A 25,257-nucleotide genomic window follows, 5' to 3' on the forward strand; every position below is an offset into this window, starting at 1 on the left:
CTAGTTTGAAGGCCCCCGGGCCACTTTGCATAGGCAATTTCTCATGCTCCATAGGCTTTTTCAAAGGCTAGCACAACCATGTCTGAACCACCAGAGTCCTACTGGTAGTCAAGACAGACAGCTGAACTTGCCTTCTCTTCTCCCTCACGCCTGGGTCTCCTCAGCCCGAAAACCTGCTCATTGACCTACGCATCCCAGTGCCTCGGGTGAAGCTCATCGACCTGGAGGATGCCGTCCAGATCTCGGGTCACTTCCACATCCACCACCTGCTGGGCAACCCCGAGTTCGCTGCCCCAGAAGTGATCCAAGGAATCCCCGTCTCCCTGGGCACAGACATCTGGAGCATCGGGGTTCTGACATACGTCATGCTGAGTGGGGTGTCCCCCTTCTTGGACGAGAGTAAGGAGGAGACCTGTATCAATGTGTGCAGGGTGGACTTCAGCTTCCCGCACGAATACTTCTGTGGAGTGAGCAACGCTGCCAGAGACTTCATCAATGTGATCCTACAGGAAGACTTCCGCAGGAGGCCCACGGCAGCCACGTGCCTGCAGCATCCCTGGCTACAGCCCCATAACGGCAGCTACTCCAAGATCCCCCTGGACACCTCCCGCCTGGCGTGCTTCATAGAGCGCCGCAAGCACCAGAACGACGTGCGGCCCGTCCCCAATGTCAAGAGCTACATTGTCAACCGGGTAAACCAAGGGACGTAGCCGTCTCCTCGCCCTTGGGGTTCCACATGGAAGTGCAGTGTGAACCAAAGCAAGACTGAATGTCTGTAAATAATTCTGTTCATTCGCTCCACGCAGTTCTCTGGCTTGAGAGATGGACCTCTTAAACCACGTCCATGGCTATTCAGGGTCTGGGCAGCAGTGAAATTACCCTCAACCCAGGGGCTTTCCAGAAGGTCATAGAAGAGAGAAAGATGCAAAGAGTCACCCAGAGCATTAAAGAGAGGGGGCAAGGATACCAAGAATACGAGCCGTTATAAAATTTTAACAGTGTGTTCCAAAACGAGTGGTGAAATGGGCAAAGCTAAAGCTCACGGTAGTGAGTGTAAAAGGTTTCTAACCCTGCTGAAATTTTAAACAGAAAAGTTCTATTTAACAGAGATGTCACGTATGTCAACTATTCTGGTTTAGATTACTTAGATATAGTTTCTTAATAGGATACGTATACACATACAGTAAAGTATATCCCATTCAGGTTTCAGAGTTTTATAATATAGAGGTATATATGAAATCAATCATAAGTAATTTTGAGTGCTCCAGTTAAGACAGTAATTTATTTACCGAAGCATTACATTGTTTTGACTAAGCACAATTAGATGACAAGTTTTTTAGAGCATTTTATAAATCTTGTATAGAAATCTTTTACCAGAACCCGTGCATTAAGAGAAAGCAATGTGACCCTTTTGCAATCTGTGAATGAGAAGATTTTTCTCTCAGTCACGAGTATTTGATTAGCATAGGTTCTATATATGAAACACTACCCCCAAATTCACTGGCAGCTCAGAGTTAATCCGGCAGGAAAGCCTGCCAGGAAATAAGTCCAAATATGGTTAAGAGTTGTGGGGCTATTTTTATGTCTACACTCGGTTTGAACTAGGTAATGAATATAACAGGTTCACACAAAAGGGCAAATAGAAACCTTTCCTACGGTTCCTATGAACAACGTTAACAACACTTTCTGACTTCTACAGACGTAGAATGTAGTCCTCAGAAAGTCGGCTTGCTTTATTTCTAACCCCTTCTGGAAGCTAAGGGGTGCTTACCAAAAGGAGGCAGCCATATAGGCCTTTAAAGGCCTGGTCCCAAGTCCTTTTTGAAGCCATGGAATAAAATCTGATACGTCACTCTGACAGAGCATTGAGTTTTAACTGTGATTGCCGTACCTATCTCCACTTAGCCGCTGATATTTCCCTGGACCAAAAGGACTAATTGCACTTTGAGGCCAACACTGCTTTTTGGCGCGTATTCTCCACACAAGGTGATTATGAACTGCCCTTTCCCCCCACCCCCCAGTGGAAAAAAAAAATTCAGTCTGGACATTTCATGGTTGTTTTTCTTTCTTTGTTTTTGGGGAAGATTTTTTGTTTTGTGTGTGTGTGTGTGTGTGTGTTGGTACATGATCCACCCTTTGTTTTCTAGGATGGGTTTTGAAAATTGCTATTATGCAAATATTATTTTAAAAATATAACTCAAGTGTTTGTCCTCAAATTAGGTTTAATGGCATTGCTTCTCTCCTATAATAGGATTGAGAAAATTAAAAGCGTGCGGCACAGAAGTGCAAGCAGAGGGTTTATGAGGAATCAATAGAATTACAAATCGATCTAAATGAAAAAGGATGGTGGACACTAAGCCTGAACTTTAATATATAAAAACACTTATTCCCACAGTGGAAATGTAAAATTAAAAATACTCATCTTTCATTTCCATTGCTTTCAGAGTCACCTTCCTCATGCACCCTCCACCTCATCCCATCCAAGATTATAGATTAATCAATTAGTAGGAAGTACAAGCAATAAGACTAGATAGCACTTCGTATTTTTAGGATTAACCAAATACATGGAAACTGATTCCACCTATATTTGGTTCCTAGTTTCAGATGGCCCTGGGTCACCAAGGCGCCCTCCCTCAGAGCCCACCCCTGACTAACCCCTCTAGTCTCCATTTAAATCTACATGTATATACAAATAACTATCTGATATGATATTTTAAAATTTAAAACATATTTACTAAAAAAAAAACCTTTTAGTAAACATGTCTTCATTGTGAGATCGAGCCTAAAAGAAGAAGGCCTGGTCCCTAGGGCTCGTCACAGGACGGAGGGCAGGTGCTGAGGATTCCAAATAGCCATCAAGCGTGGCTTGGCAAGGTCTGTTTTGTCCACTGTGTGCAATGACTGAAGAACTCCCTGCTGAGTCCTTTTGAGTTTTTATGACCATGGAAGAGATGGGCTGAGTTTCTGCTGGAGAAGATTAGGGCCTTGGACGGTGGTGCACGGAGGGCACAGGAGAGCGTTCAGGACATCGTGTTGTGGGAGGGCAGCTGACAGAATGTTAGAGCCAAAGCTTTTATATACAGCGTTGCCATCAGACTAGGGACGGCCCAGGTGTGGGGTTGTGCGGAATCTCCCCTCCCCCCCAGGTACACTTGTTGGGGAAGTGAGGAGACAGGAGAGGCGGGACATAGAAATGCAAAGTGGTATGATTCTGTTAACTAGAGCCAAAGAACAATCATTAGAGTAGGATTAATTTAATAGAGGCTCCAGGAGAAAGGGTGTGTATTTTATATAGCTTGGTCACTGAAGAGAACTAACAGAGAGGTGTCCTGTCTGCAAAGCCCCTGCTCCCTCCCAACAGGAGTAAGATAGCAGTCCTGCTTGGAGAATTCTCTTTAGCCAGCTGGAAATAACAAGGAATCCCCGGAGGTGGGGCTGGGAAATGTACATGAGGTTGCTCTGTGGGCAACCCTGGTGAGGGAAGAAGGATTAGAAACCAGTTTCTTGTACCTGTTTTGGCAGATATTTACTACTTTGTGGTAGAGAGAGGGGGAGAAGAGAAAATGTTCCACTTCCACCATAACCGTCATAGTTCTTGAAATCAAAACTTAGCTAGGAATTAGTGAGAGTGAACTTCCAGTTGAAATGGGAAAAAATAATGTTGGTTAAACTCGTAAGTTTCTTGCTTGGCTTATATTCATTGCATAGCGTTTTGGGGTTTGTTTTGTTTTGTAAGGGTGGGATGCAGAAAGAAGGAAAAGATCAGGGACAACTCATACTAATTTTTTAAAGGTATAATGATTTACTGCATCTTTTACATTTGTTTCAAATTAAATAGATTTATATGCACTTACAGCTGAATGTTGGGAAAATTTTTAGGAAAAAAATTGTAATGTTGGAGGTGTCCTTCAGGACTCTCACAGCCATAAACACCCTTGGGGGAGTAGAGGAAGCAGAGGAAAAGCTGGCTTCACCGCTTTGTCGTTCACAAAGCCTTTATAAATAGTAGTGCCTTTCAGAGGGGAGGATGGGAGATAAAGAAGTTCTTGTATTTAGATTGACTGATCCTGCAGCATTTTTTTTCTTTACATTAAAATGTCTTTTAAATGAAAACATCTGAATATAGGGTGAGGCCAGGAATTCTTGAGTTTCAACCTCAGTTATTCCTGATTCGTCCTTTCTTACAGAAAGTCTTTGTTTTTTTTCTGTCCCAAACGTCCCCATTGTTAAAATGGGAATGGGGGGGGAGGAGGAGGGACTTTAATCTCATAGGAATGTTGCAAAAATAGCATAGTTGGGATGTCTAAAGGATACTTTGATTTTCTTAAAGTGCTACACCCTGCCAGTGCTAAGAATTTTACTGAGAGTAACTTTGAACATTCCGCGTTTTGAATACTCATATTTTAGGATACCATTTGCAAACTCATGAGATTAAGTTCTGTAAATTGATTTTAATTGGAAGTACCAGGTGCTCTTTGTCTAAATGTTATTTGGTCTTAGCCTGTAATTTCAATCATTTAAAAGCTTGTCTACAGAAAAAGGTTAGGAGAGCTGATGGTCTTATGTGAATACACTGTTTTCTCCGGTATTTCTGATGGCAGAGCCAGAGTAGGATGCCCTCCAGGGCAATGCTGCTCTCTCTTCTCAAGTTTTATGCTCTGGAAAAATTGACAGAGAAGAACTCAAACAACCACTTTCCTCACTGAAAGGGCAGAAGTGAGAATAAAGTATTGTTTGATATCTCAACTCACTTCTTCAGAATCTCACCGGCATCCATTATAAGAGGCAAATTGCATGCACAGGTGTAGAAATGAATTGAACTGTTGGATTTTGGAGGGAAAACCTTGGATTTTTTTTCTTCTTTTTAAGATAATTAGGTGTTTCAGGAGTAGCATATTTGCTTTCCCGTACTCCCCATGATTTAATGCCCAAGAGTTAGTCATTCCTTGTTTGCTTGCCTATGTGAAAGAGCGTGGGAATTTAGATTTGTGAGAACATGAGGGAACAAAGGTATTATAAACTAGATGGTGGTTATATCTGTGTATTAACTAAAATGTTGTCCCACAAATTTGATAGAGGAGGAAATTACAAATATTAGGGGTCTCTGTAGTAAGGCAAAGTGCAAACTCACCACTCCCTTCTTCAGTTTTGAGGAATGTGGGCTTTATTCCTTTTTCTCCTGTGTAGCATCTCTGTGGAGTCTGGGTTAGGCTAATATAGTATGTGGGCTTCCAATGGATTTATTTACATTATGGCTTTTCTATTTACTATTTAAAGTCTAGGGATCATTTGGAAATTAATAATTAAATCTGGGGTGGGTTTAGAAAAGACAAGGTTTATATATACTCCACTAAGAAAAGGGAAGCTACTCTGTTAATGTTTATTTTCTAAAAACTATAAGGATTTCAGTTGTTTCATTAATTCTAAAGGGTTAAAAAGAGCTGAAATTTGTCCATAGCACTAGACATTTTTAATAGGTAATATTATTCATGTGAGAAATCTATATAGAAATAGGACACAGAAATATCATAGGCCATATTGTCAATGAAAGGCATTTCTGCATTTTTCCATATGTGTAGAAGTTAGAGGAGAAGAAAAAGCAACTACTCTAAGACAAATTTTCATCTTTAAGGGACATTTATGGAAAGCTTGAAATTAATACTCGTGAAAGCCTGAAATACTCATAGGCTATTGTGTTTTCTTGTCAGCCTGTTTGCTGGGAGATTCTAAAATATGGTCAGATTTAGTTTTATTCAAACGGTCAGGATCAACTGTTTCTTCAGATTGCTGAGGATAGTTGAAAAAAGGGAGAGTGGTGGGGAAAAAGTGCAAATAAAATTCCTGGCGTCCCAACTTAAGCAAGCCAATTTGCTAGCCCAGGAGAGCTAGCATTAAGAGTTGCATCAATGCCTGACTTCTATCAAGAAATGAATCCACATCCTGGAGTATTATGGGGACAGTTGTTACCATGATCTCAGAGACTGTGGTTATGAATTTGAAGTTAACAAAACATACATCTTCTCTTACTAACTTAAGCCATATCTGTCATCTCTGTGTCTGATTTTTTTGACCCTGGTGCTTTTACTTCTGTTTCTGCCTAACTCCAGCCTGCTCTATGGGGAAGGTGAGTAACACCAGTAGTTAGGACAAATGTGAAGACTGTGAAAAACTAAACATACCCGTCAGAATGAGATCCTAGTCAGAGAACGGTAGTGATCAAAGTGCAGACTGTTGGAGAATATGGATATATGTACATTTGTACATGTATATAGTGTATAATATGTATGTATATGTTATTGCTCATATGCAGAAATCTATCCAGTTGAAGACAGCCCAGGTCGGTCAATTTTTCTACTGGAAAACCATTTAGGGCCATTCAAAACCATTAGGGCTGCTGGGTGGAGTTCGAGTCTACTCATTTGGGAATTGTTTGCTGTCCTTTGAAGTCCACAAAGCCAAATGAACAAAGCCTGAAACACAATAAGGCCATAGCTGAGGCTGTTTACCTAGGGTCAGGAGTATCTTTATGTTTGAATTATTAATAGTTGGTTTGCAAGCTGCACTGGCACCTCTTGGTTTTGAGTGACCCCCTCCCCACCAAGTTGGAGTGGGCTTCTCTGGCCATTCAGATAAAGGGCCTTATCCATAAGTGGATAGGTTTCCCCATAGGGACCATTACACATATACATATAAGTACATACTTCCATCGGGCTTGTAACAATTGATTTAAAATCACTCCACAGTATTGATAAATAGCTCTATATTTTCAAGGTGCAGAAGAATTCCACAGCCTTAATTATTTCAGTGTCTTGCTGGTCTGCCTTAAGTGTATCTTCTGGGTTTTTGGTTGTCTTATTATTTTTAAATTTTTCTGCAGTTCATTTTGTATGCACACAATGTCGTTTTGTAAAGGTAGTTTGTAAATATTTTATCTGTAAGTCAAAATCACTCATGTGTGATGTTGTAAAGTGATGACCTGCTGTCTTGTTATTATTACTACAGTAAATGTTATAAGTTATGGATGAAACTTCAAAATGTACATCTCACAAGTTATGCATTCCTATAAATATACAATACTAAAGATATTCTTTCTGGTTGTCTTTTTCTTTTCTTTCTAATTAAAACCATTGTTCAAAGGAAAGAGTAATTTTTTTTCTCTTCCCTAAATATACGAAGGCCTTTGACAAGTTGAAAATGGCACGTTATTATTACAACACTTTTTGGCCCGCATTTTGGAAAGAAAGCAACAATTTTGTAGCCTGGAGAAGTAGCCTAAGGCATTTCTCTATCCAAAAAGAAAAAAAGTCAAGTAAGTCTCAGGTGTGTGTTGTTAACTTCATTCTGGTGTTCCAGGTGCCAGCTTTGTTGGAAAATTGTCAGGCCATTTGAGCTGAATCTCACAAATTTATGCATCGTGGTGTGGACTCTTCTGTCTGAATTAGCCTGTGCACACGTGATAAGGTCTGCGGGTGCCCCTCAAGTGTAAATGAGACTAATTCAGAGTACAATGTCGATTAGCTAGAATGTTAGAGATTGAAGTGTTTTGACTAGCTTACTTTGCCAATAAGAACAAAAATGTTTTAACATTTGGCTTCTATTTCATCAAAATTTTACTGCATTTATTTGAAATAAGAAACAAGTCTCAAAAACATGGGTTCTTCACACTGGCTGGTCAGCACAATCTCATCAAAGAAAATACAGACATTAAAAATATAGAAATACAGGGGTGCCTGCGTGGCTCAGTCGTTAAGCGTCTGCCTTCGGCTCAGGTCATGATCCCAGGGTCCTGGGATCGAGCCCCGCATCGCATCGGGCTCCCTGCTCAGCGGGGAGTCTGCTTCTCGCCCTCCCTCTGCTTCTCCCCCTGCTCATGCTCTCTCTCTCTCTCTTTGTGCGTCTAAGAAAAAAAAAAAAAAAAAAAAAAAAAATCTTAAAAAAAATATAGAAATACAGAAATCAGAATCGGTTTAATGAGTAACCATCACAAGCCCCAAGGTTTTAAGGGTTATTTCTCTTAAAGTATTGCCTTCTACACATAATGGGGATTTCCCCCACTTTAAGGGATTTATTTGTAAAGACCAAATACGCTTGGATTTTCAGATTGGCTGGCAAAATTATCCTCCTGGATAACCTTGATACGGAGCAATTCATCCTCCTCTACTCTCCTCCCTCCCTTCCTCATTTGCTGTACACTTAACTACTACCTACCAAGCAGCTGAGCTAACGGGAATAAACACACGTCCTCCTCCAGGACAGACAGTTCCGACAGAAGAGGTAATGAACAATTACCTGCTAAGCGCTTTATGGTCCCCTGTGCTAGTTGCTCTGACATTGTCATGTGCTAGATGCCATAAAGCTAGTTAAGAACTGAGTAAAGATCCCCGTCTTCGAGACCTGTCTATATGGTGAAACCAGGGTCGGGGGAGGAAGGGGTATGAGAGAGGAGGAGTCGTGGCTAATACTGGCAAATAACTACAGGCGATAATTACGGGGACACTGAGCTATAAAACGGGCAGGATTTAAACAATCTCTCTAGAGATGCTCGGCTTTATGACTCGGAGGTCAGTCTAGGTATTCGGAGCTTTGAACTCCTGCGACCCGATCTACAGGTAGCAGGCTGAAACATAAAACGCTGCGCCCGGAGCGCTTCCGCCACCAGACACTCACCGCTACTTGAAGCACCAGAGTGGTGCCCTGCGAGCCCCGAGGCCGCCGGAAGAGACGGCGGAAGAGGCGGGGCTTCCTCGGGTGACGACATCGGGGCGCCGCCGGCCTGGCGCTTTTTGGAGTTTAGAACGAGACCGGGAGCGCGTGGAGATGGCAGCCGCAGAAGCAGCTTTGGGATCATTGGTAACGGGTCTGTACGACGTGCAGGCGTTCAAGTTTGGGAACTTCGTACTGAAGAGCGGGCTCTCTTCCCCTGTTTATATCGATCTGCGTGGCATCGTGTCTCGACCGCGTCTGCTAAGTCAGGTGCCAGCCCGGGAAAGGGAAGGACGGGGCTGGGTGGCCGGAATGGGGACCAGGAGGTTGAGAAGGTGAAGGAGTTGGGCTGTGGGTGAGAGCAAAAGAGCCAAGCAGGCAGCCGTACTAACAAGCTGTAGTCCTAGGGAGTCGATGTAAGAAGCCCAGAGGCCAGGAACTGTTAGGCTCTTGAGGACCGTTCATGTGAAATGAACAGACCTTTCTTAAAATTAAAAAAAAAAAAAAAAAAAAAGGAAAAGAGTTTTATTCGGGCCCGAGTTAGGACAGCTGCTCGGGACACATAATCTTCACAGAGAGCGCTCTAGGGAAGGAACATTTGGTGCAGGGTTATATACGGTATTTTTACGTAGAGTTAGAAATCACCATGATGAAAGGCATTTTAGAAAGTTACACATTTTATCTTATGTTTTTAGTATGTAGAAGGCTGTATGACTTTAATCTTAATGGGAACCAGGGATGTTTTTAAATTTTTATGTTTGGAATGTCCTTTTTTTTCTTTTTTTTAATGAATCAGATGTACAGTGTGTGCTTTGGGCAGAAACCAAGCTTTGAGGGTTTGCTTCCCTGGGAGATCAGGAGCAGGGCCCACAAACATGAAAAGTTGAGTTTCCTTTATTTTATCAGGACCTAGAGAGCAGCCTGCTCATTGACTTGAGACTTTGACATGTGCTTTGCAAGAGTCAGGAAGCCCAGTTTGGAGCACAGTTGACAGCACAGAAATAGTCCAATGAGTTCTGTGTATTTAACTCTGAGAAAATAAGATGTGGGGGACAAAGGAAAAGGTGGATGGGGGAAGAATTTAGTAGCTGCTTAAATGTTTGGGAGGGCTATTGCTTAGAAAGGGGGATTTGATATTGCACTCTGTGGCCAGGAGCAAGAATGAAGGCCAGAGGACAAACATTTCATGGAGGCACTTTTTTGGTCAAAATAAGGAAAAAACTTTGTACAAATTAGAGGTTTCTAGTACGTGTGTTTCAATCTGAGTAAATATGAATCACCTGCTAATTTTGTTAAACTGCGTAACTGATTCAGTAGATCCAAGGCAGGGCCTGAGGTTATGCCTTTCTAACAAGCTGCCAGCCGGAGCTGCTGACCGTGCTGAATGGAAGGGTCTGAATGTGCCGTCCAATAGAGTTGCTACTAGCCGCATATGAATACTGAGCATTATGAATTTTAAAATTGAAATAATCCGGGCACCTGGGTGGCTCAGTTGGTTAGGCTTCTGCCTTCGGCCTTTGGGGTCCTGGGATCGAGCACTGTCATGCTCCCTGTTCAGCTGGGAGTCTGCTTCTCCCTCTCCCTCTGCCCCCCCCCATCGCTCATGTTCTCTCTCTCTCTCTCTCTCAAATAAATAAAATCTTTTTACAAAGTAAATAAAACTGAAATAATCACATGTGGCTGGTGGGACATTGGACAGTGCAGATAGAGAACATTTCCGTCCTCAGAGGAAGATTTATCAAGAAGACATATGAATTTCCTCCACCACCTAAGGGTTTATTCTCACCCTTTGGGAACCTTACTTTGTGAGGTTATTATAAAAACGATTGAAGCACTACTTGAAGTGGGTTGGACTGTTCTCACCATCCAGGATCATGCTATGGTGCATCTCTTCAGTAGTGAGAAGGTGAATGACTATGGAGAGAAAAATAGGCCTTTTTTTTTTTTTTGACGAGTCAGTTGATAGATGACTAAAAATTGCTTTTTGATACTAGGTCTTGGTGTGTGTATGATTTTTGGTAGTTAAGAGTTGAAAACATGGGGCGCCTGGGTGGCTCAGTCATTAAGCGTCTGCCTTCGGCTCAGGTCATGATCCCAGGGTCCTGGGATCGAGCCCCGTATCGGGCTCCCTGCTCAGTGGGAAGTCTGCTTCTCCCTCTCCCACTCCCCCTGCTTGTGTTCCCTCTCTCGCTGTGTCTCTCTCTGTCAAATAAATAAAATATTAAAAAAAAAAAGAGAGTTGAAAACATCGAGAGACCTAGCTGAACGGAACTCCTTTTGTATCTGCTTATTTATGCAAACAGGATTTCTCAGTATTTGCACCCCAAAAAAACCCAGTAGAATTTACACTAAACTCTAACTTCCTAGTTGTAAGGAATACTCAGTTTAAGTAGACACATAAACAAATGAGGGGAACTATTCATCTCACTAAGAAAAGTATTTTCCAAAATAATCCATTCTTATACTTCTATCAAACTTTGCAAATTGTTTTATTTATTTTTTATTTATTTATTTTAAGATTTTATTTATTTATTTGACAGAGAGAGACGCAGCGAGAGAGGCAACACAAGCAGGGGGAGTGGGAGAAGGAGAAGCAGGCTTCCCGCCGAGCAGGGAGCCCGATGCGGGGCTCGATCCCAGGACCCTGGGACCATGACCTGAGCCGAAGGCAGATGCCTAACTGACTGAGCCACCCAGCCACCCCTCTGTTAAATAAAATCTTAAAAAAAATAAATAAAATGGAGGGGGTCAGTATCAAATCACTGTAGCACTTGAATCCCATCGTATTTACTCAAAACAGTGACAATAGTTCTAGGAAAATATAATTTTTTAGTACTCTAGAAATTACATCTTTTGCAACTTAAAAATATTTACAGAATTTTCAAGTCTTTAGACATATAGGTGCAAAAAATTTTGAAGATCTGATCTGGTTCACTAAGCAATTCTTTTTTTTTTTTTTTTTAAGATTTTTTAAATTATTTGAGAGAGCAAGTGCACACAAGTGGAGGTGGGGGTGGGAGGGGGGCCAGAGGGAGAGGGAGAAGCAAATTCCCCACTGAGCAGAGAGCCCACTGCAGGGCTTGATCCCAGGACCCTGTGATCATGACCTGAGCCGAAGGCAGACGCTTAACCGACTGAGCCACCCAAGCACCCAAGCACCCCTTCACTAAGCAATTCTTAAGTAAGTTTGCCTTTTTTTTTTTTTTAAGTCAGGTGGTGTTGGATAAGAGTATGCATTCTAGCATTAAAATGTGATGGTGTATATGGAAAAGGATATTATAAAATAGTTCTTCACATAATAGGCTCTGTACTTATGAAACTTTTTTTTTTAAACATTTTGGTATGCTTCCATTGATTTTTTTTTAAATTAATATTATTGACTATACTCCCTATGCTGTATATTACATCTCCATGACTTCTTTATAACTGGAAGTTTGTATCACTTAATCCCCTTCATATATTTCACCCATCCCCCCAACCCCTCCCTGCTCATAACCAGTAATTTGTTTCCTGTGTCAATGAGTGTTTCTGTTTTGTTTGTTCATTTTGTTTTTTACATTCCACATGTAGGTGAAATCATGTGGTATTTTTCTTTCTCTGACATTTCAGTTAGCATAATAAATACCCTCTAGGTCCTTCCATATTGTCGCAATTGGCAAGATTTCATTCTTTTTTTTATGGCTGAGTAATATCGATTGTGTATATGTACCACATCTTTATGCATCTGTCCATAGGTTGCTTCCATATCTTGTCTATTGTAAATAATGTTGGGGTACATTTTCTTTTCAAATTGGTGTTTTCATTTTCTTCAGGTAAATACCCAGAAGTGGAGTTACTGGATTGTATAGCATATTATTTTTAATTTTTTGAGGAACTTCCATACTGTTTTCCAAAGTGGCTGCCCCAATTCACGTTCTTACCAACATTGCACAGGGGCTCCCTTTATAAACTCTACATCTATCTCTTTCTTTTCTTTTCTTTCTTTTTTTCAGATTTTATTTATTTATTTGACAGAGAGAGAGAACACAAGCGGGGGGAGCTGCAGGCAGAGAGAGAGGGAGAAGGAGACTCCCCCCCGAGCAGGGAGCCCGATGCGGGGCTCGATCCCAGGACCCTGAGATCATGACCTGAGCTGAAGGCAGACGCTTAACGACTGAGCCACCCAGGCTCCCCTTCAACATCTATTTCTTATCTCTTTGATCGTAGCCATTCTGACAGGTGTGAGGTGATAACTCATTGTGATTTGATTTGCATTTCCCTGATGATTAGTGATGTTGAGCATCTTTTCATGTGCCTCTGGGCTGCCTGTATGATCAGTATGTCTTCCTTTGGAAAATGTGTATTTGGGTCCTTTGCCCATTTTTTAATTGGATTGTTTGTTTTGTCAGTATTGTACAAGTTCTTTATATATTTTCAATTTAACCCTTTATTGGATATATCATTTGCAGATATCTTCTTCCATCCATTTTTGTTTTGTTGATTGTTTTATTCCCTATGCAAAAGCTTTTTATTTTGATGTATTGTTTTTCTTCTGTTGCTCTCGCCAGAAGAGAGAGAGCAAAGAAACACTGCTAAAACCCCTGTCCACGAGTTTACTGCCAATGTTTTCTTTTAGGAGTTTTATGGTTTCAGTTCTTAGGTTGAGGTCTTTAATCCATTTTGAGTTTATGGTGTAAAAAAGCGGCCTAGTTTAGTTCTTTTGCCTGTAGCTGTCCAATTTTCCCAGCACCATATATTGAAGAGACTGTCTTTCCCCATTGTATATTCTTGCCTCCTTTGTTGTAGATTAATTGATCATATACGAGTGGGTTTATTTCCAGGCTCTCAGTTCCATTGATCTGTGTGTCTGTTTTTGTGCCGGTACTATACTGTTTTGGTTACTTTAGCTCTGTATAATAGTTTGAAGTCTGGGATTGTGATTATTTCTAGCTTTGTTTTTCTTAAGATTTCTCTGGCTATTTGGGGTCTTTTGTGGTTCCATACAAATTTTAGATTATTTGGTCTAGTGCTGTGAAAAATGCTATTGGGATTTTGATAAGGATTGTATTGGATCTGTAGTTCCCTTTGAGGAATATGGACATTTTAGCAAGAATTAATATTGCTAATCCATGAGCATAATATATCTTTTCATTTACTTGGGTCATCTTCAGTGTCTTTCATCAGTCTTACAGTTTGCAGTACACAGATGTTTTACCTTCTTGGTTAAATTTATTCCTAGCTATTTAATTCCTTTTGATGCTCTTGTAAATGGGATTGTTTTTTTGATTTCTCTTTCTGCTACTTTATCTATGTAAAGGAACACCACAGGGGCACCTGGGTGGCTCAGTCAGTTAAGCATCTGCCTTTGGTGGCTCAGGTCATGATCCCAGGACCCTCATCAGGCTCCCTGTTCAGCAGGGGAATCTGCTTCTCCCTCTCCCTCTGCTCGTGCACTCTCTCTCTCTCTCACTCTCTCAAATAAATAAAATCTTAAAAAACAACAACAACAACAAAAAAACACCGCAGATACCTGTATACTGATTTTGTATCCTTCAGCTTTACTGAATTCACTTATTAGTTCTAATAGGTTTTTGGTGGAGTCCTTAGGGTTTTTTCCTTTTTAAAAAATGTTTAATTGAAATATAATTGACATATATTAGTTCCACGTGTACAACATAGTGATTTGACAATTATATGCATTTTGAAAGGCTCACCACAGTAAGTGTAGTTACCATCTGTCACCATACAAAGTTATTACAGTGTTATTGACTATATTCTCTATGCTGTACTTTTCTTCCCAGTGACATTTATTTTAAACCCTCAATCCCCTTCAGCTATTTCTCCTATTCCCCCACCCCACTCTGCTCTGGTAACCATCAGTTCTCTATATTTATGAGTCTGTTTTCTTTTCTTTTTTTTTTTTTTGGTGGTTTGTTTTTAAATTGAAGTATAGTTGGCACATAGTGTTATATTAGTTTCAGTTTCAAGTGTATAACATAGTGATTGAACAACTCTACTTCCTGCTATGCTCATCACAGGTGTAGCTACCACCTGTCACTATTCCCTTTCAGTACCTTTAATTCCCATGACTTATTCATTCCATAACTGGAAACCTGTACCTCCCACCCCCCTTCATCCATTTTGCCCATCTCCTTGCCTCCTCCCCTCTGGCAACCACCAGGTCATTCTCTGTATTTGTGGGTCTATTTCTGCTTTTTTTGTTTGTTCTTTTGTTTTTTTTAGATTCCACATACAAGTGAAATCATATAGTATTTGTCTTTCTCTCTCTTATTTCACTTGGTACCCTCAGGGTCCATCCATATTGTCACAAACGGTAAGATCTCATTTTTTATGGCTGTGTAATAGTCCATTGTGTATATATACTACATCCTCTTTATCCATTCATCTGTTGATGGATACATAGCTTGCTTCCATATCTTGGCTATTGTAAATAATGTTGTAAACATAGGGGTGCACATATCTTTTCAAATTAGTGTTTTTGGTTTTTTGGATAAATACCCAGAAATGAAATTGCCAGATCATATGGTAGTTCTATTTTTAATTTTTTGAGGAACATCCATACTGTTTTTCATAGTGGCTACACCAATTAACATTCTTACCACCAGGACACAAGGGTTCCCTTTTCTCCACATTCTTGTTGACACTTGTTATACTTGTCTTTTTTTTTTTTTTTTTTTAAGATTTTATTATTTATTTGAGAGAGAGAGTGAGAGGGACAGCACAAGTTGGGGGAGAGGCAGAGGGAGAAGCAGACTCCCCACTGAGCAGGGAGCCCACCGCGGGGCTCCATCCCAGGATCCTGGGATCGTGACCTGAGCCGAAGGCAGACTCTTAGCTGACTGAGCCACCCATGTGCCCCTGTTCTTGTCTTTTTGATGATAGCCATTCTAACAAGGGTGAAATGATACCTCACTGTGGTTTTGATTTGCATTTCCCTGATGATTAGTGATGCTGAGCACCTTTTCATATAGGTGTTGGCAATTTGTCTTCTCTGGGAAAATGTCTATTTGGGTCCTCTGCCCATGTTTTCATTGGGTTGATTGTTTTTTGTTACTGAGGTATATGAGTTCTTTATATATTAGCCCCATATCAGATATATGATCTGCAAATATTTTCTCTGTTCATTCATTTTGTTGATGGTTTCTTTTACTGTGCAGAAGCTTTTTAGTTTGATGTAGTCCCACTTATTTATTTTTTTTGTTGCCTTTGGGTTTGGTGTCAAATCCGAAAAATCACTGCCAAGACGTATGTCAAGGAGCTTACCACCTGTGTTTTCTTCTAGGAGTTTTATGGTTTCAGGTCTTACATTCAAGTCTAATCTATTTTGTGTTAATTTTTGTGTATGGTATAAGATAGCAGTCCAGTTTCATTCTTTTGCATGAGACTGTCCAGTTTTCCCAGCGCCGTTTATTGAAGAGATTGTCCTTTTCCCATTCATTGTATGTTCTTGGCTCCTTTGCCATAAATTAATTGATCACATAGGTTTATTTCTGGGCTCTGTTCTCTTCCTTTGATCTATGTATCTGTTTTTATGCCAATTCCATACTCTTCTGATGACTCTAGCTTTGTAGTAGTCTGAAATCAGGGAGTATGATGCCTTAAGCCTTATCATTAGGGTTGCTTCGGCTGTTCGGGGTCTTTTGGGGTTCCATACAAATTTTAGGATTGTTCTGTTTCTGTAAAAAAAAAAAAATGCCATTGGAATTTTAATAGGGATTGCATTGTATCTGCTTTGGGTAGTATGGACATTTATAATTCGTAAGCAAGGAATAGCAGTGCATTTATTTCTGTCTTCACTTTCTTTCACCAGTGTCTTAAAAGTTTCAGTGTACAGGCCTTTCACTTTGGTAAAATTTATTCCTAGGTATTTTATTCTTTTTGATGCAGATTAAGTAGTATTCTCAATTTCTCTTATGAAACTTTTTAAAAAATACTTTATTTGAGAGAGAGACAGAGCATGAGCAGGGGGAGGAAGGAGAAGCAGACTCCCCACTGAGCAGGGAGCCTGACCCAGGGCTCCATTCCAGGACCCTGAGATCATGACCTGAGCCCAAGGCAGACTCTTAGCTGACTGAGCTACCCAGGTGCCCCGAAACTTTTCAATAAAGACTTCTTTCAGTCAAAATATAGCTAGCAGGTATAAAGAAAGGTTTAAGATAGTCAAATCATAATGGATTACTAAGGGAAGCTGGGAGGACTGGGAGCCATTCTTAGTCTTTGGAGTCAACATCAGAGCCTTCCCCGGCACATCCTGTGTTTGCCCTCAGAGCAGACCCTGAGTCATCTAGACAAGTGGGGTCATTCTTAACGTTTTTATATTTGTAAACTGGGATTTATAGAGAGGATCATTTTAACAAAAAAAGGCATACATATTTTCTGATCAAGTTTGAGGCTACCTCCTGTTCGGTTATTACTGTCTTTAATGTTATGTTAACATGATTTATACACACCACTTAAGAGAATAATATATAGTTTATGTGTTCATTTTCTTACAGGTTGCAGATATTTTATTCCAAACTGCCCAAAATGCAGGAGTCCATTTTGACAGTGTGTGTGGAGTACCTTATACAGCTTTACCGTTGGCTACAGTTATCTGTTCAACCAACCAAATTCCAATGCTTATTAGAAGGAAAGAAACAAAGGATTATGGTAAAATAAAAGTATTATAAGCTTTAAGTTGATACATAACCTGATAATGTTAGAATTTTTTCTTCTAGGCACTGATGTTTGTCAAAGTCACCTTGGCTATTCTTCATAGGTCCTTTAGAATTGGTTAACTGTTACTGTAAATCACCTTCCTTTCCTTTAGATTCTAGGGGTACAATGTTTTGTATTGACTAAACAATGTAAAGAAGTGCACTTTTTTTGGTATTATATCTGTGAAACCGAACATTTTTAACCAGTCCTTCTCTCAGCAGCAGAATGTTCTAAGAGCACATACTTGCCTGGTATGTTTATAATTTAAACTGCATAAAGAGAAATGCCACATAAAATTCTCTAAATGAAGATATATTTTCATGGGTCCTTCGCAGTAAGTTATAAGGGTGTGTTTTATACATGTGAGCTTGCTTTAAAAACAAATCAGTCTCGGGGCGCCTGACTGGCTTAGTCAGAGGAGCATGGGACTCTTGACCTTGGGGTCATGAGTTCGAGCCCCATCTTAGGTGTAGAGATTACTAAAAAAAAAAATAATAAACTTAAAAAAAAAATCAATCTAAAAATATTGGAACGGACTTCATATTTGATGACATTAAGGAATTAATGGGGTTTTTTGTTTTATGTTGGTGTGATAATATTTGTTAATTTTTTTAATAGAGTCCTTACCTTTTACAAGATACGTTCTAAAAATTTTTTATGATGAAAATCATGACATCTGGAGTTTGCTTCTAAAAATTATGGAGGGAGGGGCGCCTGGGTGGCTCAGTTGGTTAAGCGACTGCCTTCAGCTCAGGTCATGATCCTGGAGTCCCGGGATCGAGTCCCGCATCGGGCTTCCTGCTCAGCAGGGAGTCTGCTTCTCCCTCTGACCCTCCTCCCTCTCATATGCTCTTGCTCTCTCAAATAAATAAATAAAATCTTTAAAAAAAAAAAAAATAAAAATAAAAATTATGGAGGGAGGGAAGAGGTGGGGATGTAGCTGAAACAAGATTGACCATGAGTTAAGTGGTGAGGTATTTAGGGGGTTTGTTATACTTCTTTGCCTAGTTTTGTTTGAAATTCTACATTTAAAACAAAATATTTTTGCTGCTTGATGGCACAGTGTTTATCGGTATGGACCCTACCCATAAGGAAACTATTGTTTCTATTATGTTTGTAAAAATATTTCTTAGAATAAGATCAGTAATTGTAAATATATATATAAGTATCATAGTCTTGTGTTCTAGTCTAAGCTGGTTCAGTTCAATTTGCCAGTTCAAGGGGGAGGAAAAGAATGGGGAAGGGCAGGAATGGTACCTGTGGTAAAGCTCAAACAGTGGGCAAATTGCTCACCAATTCTTAGGTTTCAACATAAGATAAATTTGATAGTGGAAACTAGAAAACGAATCTCTAGAAAATGAGTCTATAAAGTCTATAGCCTTACTTATTTACGTTTTGTAGATTATCTGCAAGTAGTCTATGGTGGGGGTTGGAGTGGGGAAGTACATTTACTCATTGCATTATATAATTCATAAAGTTGTAGTGATAGATCTAAATGGTTGTTGAATATTTTTTCTCCTGAATTTATTTCTTCAAAAGGCCAGTTGTTTGGTTGAGCTTGAGTAATGAACTTGTTTGTTGATGGAAAAAAGAATGATTTCATTGATGGTACTGGGTTATTGTTTCATAACTTTCCTTGATCTAGGTTATCTTGCTTTAAGAAACTCCATATTTGAAATTATGATCATGAACACATTAAGTGGTGCTTATTTACACTATAAAGTAATTTGCTAGTTTTGCTCTAAATATTTTATATATGTAACTTTGACAATTTTCAGTAGGGGAACACTGAACAAAATGGTAATCATGGCTCATTGAAGATTTATCAGGAGTAAAGATAAAGTAGCTCTAAAGTAGATTATCAGAAAATAAGATTCAATCATCCACCTCTTCATAAATACATGCCAAATTTATAATGCCAGATACATCTTGAGTTGGCTGAAATAATATACTTTTAAATTGAAATCAACATAATGTTTTCTAGGTACTAAGCGTCTTGTAGAAGGAGCTATTAATCCGGGAGAAACCTGTTTGATCATTGAAGATGTTGTTACCAGTGGGTCTAGTGTTTTGGAAACTGTTGAGGTTCTGCGGAAGGAGGGATTGAAGGTCACTGATGCCATAGTGCTGCTGGACAGAGAGCAAGGAGGCAAAGACAAGTTGCAGGCCCATGGGATCCATCTTCACTCAGTGTGTACATTGTCCAAAATGCTGGAGATTCTTGAGCAGCAGAAAAAAATTGATGCTGAGATGGTTGAGAGAGTGAAGAGATTTGTTCAGGAGAATGTTTTTGTGGCAGCTAATCATAACGATTTACTCCTTCCTATAAACAAAGCTCCTGGAGAACTCAGCTTTGGTGCACGTGCAGAGCTGCCCAGGATCCACCCAGTTGCATCGAAGCTTCTCAGGCTTATGCAGAAGAAAGAGACCAATCTTTGTCTGTCTGCTGATATTTCAGAGTCCAGAGAGCTGTTGCAGCTAGCAGATGCTTTAGGACCCCTCATCTGCATCCTTAAGACTCATGTAGATATTTTGAATGATTTTACTCTGGATGTGATGAAGGAGTTAACAGCTCTGGCAAAACGCCACGAGTTCTTAATATTTGAAGACCGGAAATTTGCAGATATAGGAAACACAGTAAAAAAACAGTATGAAGGTAAGCACTATTTAGGAATCTGCAAAAATAGAAATTTAGCTTAAACTGCCTGAAGAACAAAAGGAAATGTTTTGACTCCCATCACTGAAAGTCCAGCCATAGAAGAATCTGTCAAGCATGGTTGGATCTAGGAGCTCAAGCACAAGTCTTTTGGACTTGCCTTCTTGTCATCTGTCAGCTCTGCTTTCTTCTCTCTTGACTTCTTTCTCAGGTAGGCACACTCCTCATGCCTACCCCAAACTAGTCACTCAGGCCTGGGTTATAGAACAGCTTTATTAGCTTAGTAATATATGCCCTGCCTCTGGTGATGTGAGGTTGTTAACTGTAAATTTTTTGAACTGAGCTGTGGTCGAAGGTAGTTTCCCCAAAGAAAATGGGTGTGCTGATGCCAGAAGAAAGGGATGCACGTGCTAGGCAGACAAAAATGACAGGCGTTGGCCTTGGCAGAACACAATGAGTTCTGAATATTTGAAAAATGAAAGTTGCAGATATAGGAAACAATGAAATAGAAGTGTAAAGTTGTAACATTTGTTTTTGGCAAAAAAAGATCTATTGGTATACTTTTTTTGTTGTTAAATAGGAACTTAAAATAGAGCATATATTGATTTAAAGAAAAACTACTTAATTTTCTACCCATTCTATGGAAGTTTCTGTCATATTGTATAGGGCAGCTTTTTTTGCTTAAATAACAGGATAAAACGTTTATTGAAAGGTTAACTCTTAAAGACATCTTATAGATAGCAATTTTTCTTAAATACATGCTTATGCTTAAGCTATTTCTTTAGGATAGATTTGCCTCTGACTTTCTTCCTGTGCTTAAGATGTTCTGCCATCATCACATTGCTTACTTTAGTTTATCAACTGATGTAAGAGTTACACAAACTCTACAGGTTTGTATATAGTTTTCTCAGAAATTGATTAAGGGTATTGCTGTCAGCTTTTAAAGTGAATATAGTTGCCTGTTGAAATTAAGAGACCTCAGGAGCAAGTAGAACCTTTGAGAGATGGTAAAGTTGCTGAGAGATTCCTGCAGAAGGAACATTGGTCATCTTCAGAGGAATTTCAGAATGCTGGTATCTTCGGCCTCAAATGCCCTTCTTCACTGGAATCCCATTTCTCTTTGCATGTTTTATTGGTGTCAGAACCTTCAGCCTGCAAGGAAAACCAGTCTTCTCAGTGTTGCTGATAACTAAGTGCAGAAATTGTAAGACTTTTTGCTCATTGTGCTCTTTCAGCTGGCCACCAGGTGAACAGATAGTTTTTCGCAGATGGACCCGTAGGTCCCCTGGTAATCACTGCAGGTCTCAGAGTGCCTCACTGTTTCATTAGCATGGTACTGTGAGATTACTTCAGACTGTAGTCGGTTGGGCAAAAAGTTAGTGGTTTTTGTTTGAAAACTGACTGTCTTCTTTTCAACTTCCTAGGTGGTGTCTTTAAAATAGCTTCTTGGGCAGATCTGGTCAATGCTCACGTGGTGCCGGGCTCGGGCGTCGTGCGGGGCCTGAGCGAAGTCGGCCTGCCTTTGCAGCGCGGGTGCCTGCTCGTCGCGGACATGAGTTCTGCCGGCTCCTTGGCTACAGGCAGCTACACTGACGCGGCGGTAGGTGACGGAGGGGCTGGCGTGACAGAAGTTACAGGGCAAGGAAACCATCTTAAATTTGAGATTTATGGAACCCCTCCCCCCAAAAAATCAGCTGTTAGGGTGATAGTAATGCTAGGGGGCTAGAGTTTCCGGATAATAGCATTTTTATATCTTGTAGTGGGCACTTAAGAGATACAAACATTTTTTTTAAATTTTTTTTTAAAGATTTTTATTTATTTATTTATTTGAGAGAGAGAGAGAGAGCCCAAGAGGGGGTAGGGTCAGAGGGAGAAGCAGACTCCCTGCTGAGCAGGGAGCCCGACGTGGGACTCGATCCCAGGACTCCGGGATCATGACCTGAGCCGAAGGCAGTCGCTTAACCAACTGAGCCACCCAGGCACCCAAGAGGTAGAAACATTGAGATACAGGTATTTGGTCAAATATCTGCCTAGCCTTACCTGGTCTTTAGATAGCTGGAGGTTTTTTGGGTTTGTTTTGTTTTGTTTTCATTTTGCCATGTATTGAAATTGAAGAGCCTCTTCCCAGACGTGCAGTTTCTCAGAATCTCCCAAGTCTCCCAGAGATGCACATTCTTATCACAGCAGCCCAGATGAAGTTTTATCTTCTTCAGTCTCTGCTATTGATTGTAACTGTGTGGGAAAGCTCTAGAGTTCTGACTTAGGGTTTTCTCCATTAACCCTCCGTTATTGAAAGTTCTTATAACACCATATTGTTAGTACCCAACACCCACCCCTGCACACCAGAATAAAATGAGATGGGTAATTATCTAGTTAAAAAGTTCCTTTACGGATATTTTAAAGACTTACTTTTAAAAGTAATAGAAATTTTAATAAAATGTTATTTTTTACATGGGAATTCATTTTTATATAACTTCAAATACTGTCTGGAGCTGTGAAGAAATCATATGGCCCTGGGGCCAGGTTTTAAGCCCACCTCTGAATTGACCATAAATGTGATTTCCCAGATCTCCTAGCAGAGAGTCCATGAGTCAGTGCTAATATTTGGCATTCTGGGAGTCTGGGTCTGGCTCGGCTCAAGGACAAGACATGGCTTGTTGGTAGATGGTAATATTTGGTGACACAAATAGACAGTAGGAGCCTCGTGGAAGAGCCAGATTAGAAAGACCATCTAGAGAAACTTCTATAAATGTGAGGAAATGGTGGAGATCAGTTATTGGTAGATGTTAAAGGAATGCAGTAAAAGGTGAGATTTCTTTAGCCCTTGACAACATAGCTGTTTTATATGGTGGGTGTCTGGATATAGAGCAGTACCCTGTGTAGGTAGGCAGGAAGTAGTCAGTTTGGTTTCCTACCATTATTAATGTATTCTAGGGTACTCTCCACATACCCTCTTTTGAAGTAGGTGGGTTCCCAAGCAATTATTATTTAGCGTCTCAATTTTAGATGCACATAGTATAGGATTCTTTCATGTTTTTAAGGTATGATTAATTGGGAGAAGGGGTTATCTCAGGGTCTTCATGGATCAAGTATGTAGATTCATATCTAAGATCACCTGTTTTAGATGCGTTTCATATCAAATAACAGAAGGCATTTATAAAATAGCAAAAGTTTTTAATAGAGTTGATTTTTTTTTTTACTTGTAGAACTGTTATTCTGTTTAATTACTTTCTTGTAATCTGTCCTTTTACATTCCTTTTAGGTTAGAATGGCGGAAGAGCATCCTGAATTTGTGCTTGGTTTTATTTCTGGCTCCCGAGTAAGCATGAATCCAGAATTTCTTCACTTGACTCCAGGAGTTCACTTAGAAGCAGGAGGTAAATCTATTTATTGGTGATGGTTTTTCCAAAATGCTTCTTTACCCACAATAAAATTTTGTGTTATTACGAAGTTGCTAAAGAGAAAAACTGTAATGAATGAGCCCTTTGGCCTGCTGATACTGACCTAGATATGCAAAATAGCTTGCAGTCTAATTTGGGTGAAAATTTTAAAAGCTGCTTTTTGTTGAAATATGCCTAGAAACTGATTATTTTAGTTTAGTCTTTCCCAACTAATATTCCAAATATGCTGCCATAAAAGGTATTCTGTGATTAAGGAAGAATGCTCTAGGCTAAACAAAATCCAACATTTGTTTCTTTGTTAGAGGATGCTGCAGAACTGTCGGTGTGCTAATGTCTGTTGTAGCTCTTGAGTGTGGGGATATATGGTTCTTTCATGTCTCAAACTTAACACTTTCACCAGTCTGATAAAAGTAGTTAGAGTGGCTAAAAAACAGGACAAATACAGTCTGTAGTAAAGGGAGTAAACTGGGTTATAAAAATAAGCATTTTTATATGTCCTATGGGACTCAGTAAAGTGGAAGAAACCATGACTTAGAAACATTTTTCCTGGATTGGTTGCTTATCACACTTATGGTAGTTTATTCTGTCCCATTTTCCATCTAAGAAGTTGGAAATTGGAACTTTGAACAGTAGGGTTCTCAGCAAAACTTTAAAAGGAAAACAACTAGCTTGTCACCCCTCAGTGGAATTTGTCAGGTGTTCAGAAGTTACCTGTAAAAATATTGAGAAAAGTAGATTTTATACTAGTCATTCTTATATAAGTCATATCCATCTCTCCATTGCACCATTCATTCCGCAGTCTAGCTTTCCCCTCCAGAGATAATCACATAATTGGTGTGTTATGTATCCTTCCAGACCTTTGGCTTTGCATATACTCACAAATGCCCATAGAGTGGGAGCCACATCCAGAGTTACCTTTTTTTTTTAAAGATTTTATTTATTTATTAGAGAGAGAGAGAATGAGAGAGAGCACATGAGAGGGGTTAGGGTCAGAGGGAGAAGCAGACTCCCTGCTGAGCAGGGAGCCCGATGTGGGACTCCAGGATCATGACCTGAGCCAAAGGCAATCACTTAACCAACTGAACCACCTAGGTGCCCCAGAGTTACCTTTTAACAACTACATAGTGTTTCCTAGTTATAATTGGGCTGTAATATGTTTAACCATTTCCCCTGTTGATACATTTGGATGGTTTTATAAGCAGTGAACATCCTTGTATACATTTTTGCACATGTAGAGTATTTCTGGAATATTCTTCTAGGCTAAAAACTCGTTGAGAATGAGAGCTTTCTGAAGAATGCATATCCTCCAGTACAGTGTTCCTGTGCTTCATAAATGGCCTATAAATACTCATACAAATGTTGGAGGAATGAAAAATATGCTGTATAAGAACAGTTGAAAGGGTTGGTGTTCTGACTGGGACAGTAATACTGAGAACATAATGATTGAAGGTATGAGTTTGGTAAACTTGGTTTTCTTTTTATACCCTGGAATACTAGAACTAGCAGATTCCCATTAGCTCCTTCAAAGTTAATTATTGTATATAAACAATATAACCACATTTGGGAAGGTACCGCCTTTTTGGGATTTGGTGGTTTAACTGTATAGTTTAAGCAGAAAACATTACAGGAAGTTAATCAGGAAAGGGGCGCCCGGGTGGTTCAGTCGGTTAAGCATCTGACTCTTGATTTCAACTCAGGCTGTGATCTTGAGGTCATGGGATCAAGCCCTGTGTTGAGCTCAGTGGGAGTCTGCTTGGGATTCTCTCTCTCTGCCCCTCCCCCTGCTCACTCTCTAAAAAT

The 25,257-nt window shown here is 40.0% G+C and overlaps 2 protein-coding genes across 16 annotated transcripts in view; both read left to right on the forward strand.

The window, feature by feature from the left end:
• KALRN (kalirin RhoGEF kinase) overlaps positions 1 to 7,292 on the forward strand; it is a 641,436-nt gene extending 634,144 nt beyond the window's left edge. For 10 of the 14 annotated variants that reach the window (XM_032406711.1, XM_032406713.1, XM_032406719.1 and 7 more), the window contains one exon: positions 165 to 7,240. In XM_032406711.1, coding sequence (XP_032262602.1) covers positions 165 to 710 — 546 coding nt within the window. In that variant the 3' untranslated portion in view covers positions 711 to 7,240. Of the gene's footprint in view, positions 1 to 164 lie in introns of all 14 variants that reach the window. The other 4 variants (XM_032406716.1, XM_032406717.1, XM_032406734.1 and 1 more) reach the window with 2 other exon arrangements.
• Positions 7,293 to 7,993: 701 nt separating this feature from the next.
• UMPS (uridine monophosphate synthetase) overlaps positions 7,994 to 25,257 on the forward strand; it is a 29,810-nt gene continuing 12,546 nt past the window's right edge. Inside the window, exons 1-6 of one of the 2 annotated variants that reach the window (XR_004299802.1) lie at positions 7,994 to 8,973; positions 17,199 to 17,352; positions 19,385 to 20,056; positions 21,481 to 21,656; positions 23,319 to 23,433; positions 24,717 to 24,906. Coding sequence is in view for 1 of the 2 variants with exons in the window: in XM_032406740.1 (XP_032262631.1) it covers positions 8,818 to 8,973; positions 17,199 to 17,352; positions 19,385 to 20,056; positions 21,481 to 21,656; positions 23,319 to 23,433 (1,273 nt within the window). In the remaining variant the exon portion in view is untranslated. The remainder of the gene's footprint in view (positions 8,974 to 17,198; positions 17,353 to 19,384; positions 20,057 to 21,480; positions 21,657 to 23,318; positions 23,434 to 24,716; positions 24,907 to 25,257) is intronic. The other variant, XM_032406740.1, reaches the window with a different exon arrangement.

The sequence above is a fragment of the Phoca vitulina genome, unplaced genomic scaffold (assembly GCF_004348235.1).
Source record: "Phoca vitulina isolate PV1807 unplaced genomic scaffold, GSC_HSeal_1.0 scaffold8, whole genome shotgun sequence".
Taxonomy (NCBI): Eukaryota; Metazoa; Chordata; class Mammalia; order Carnivora; family Phocidae; genus Phoca; species Phoca vitulina.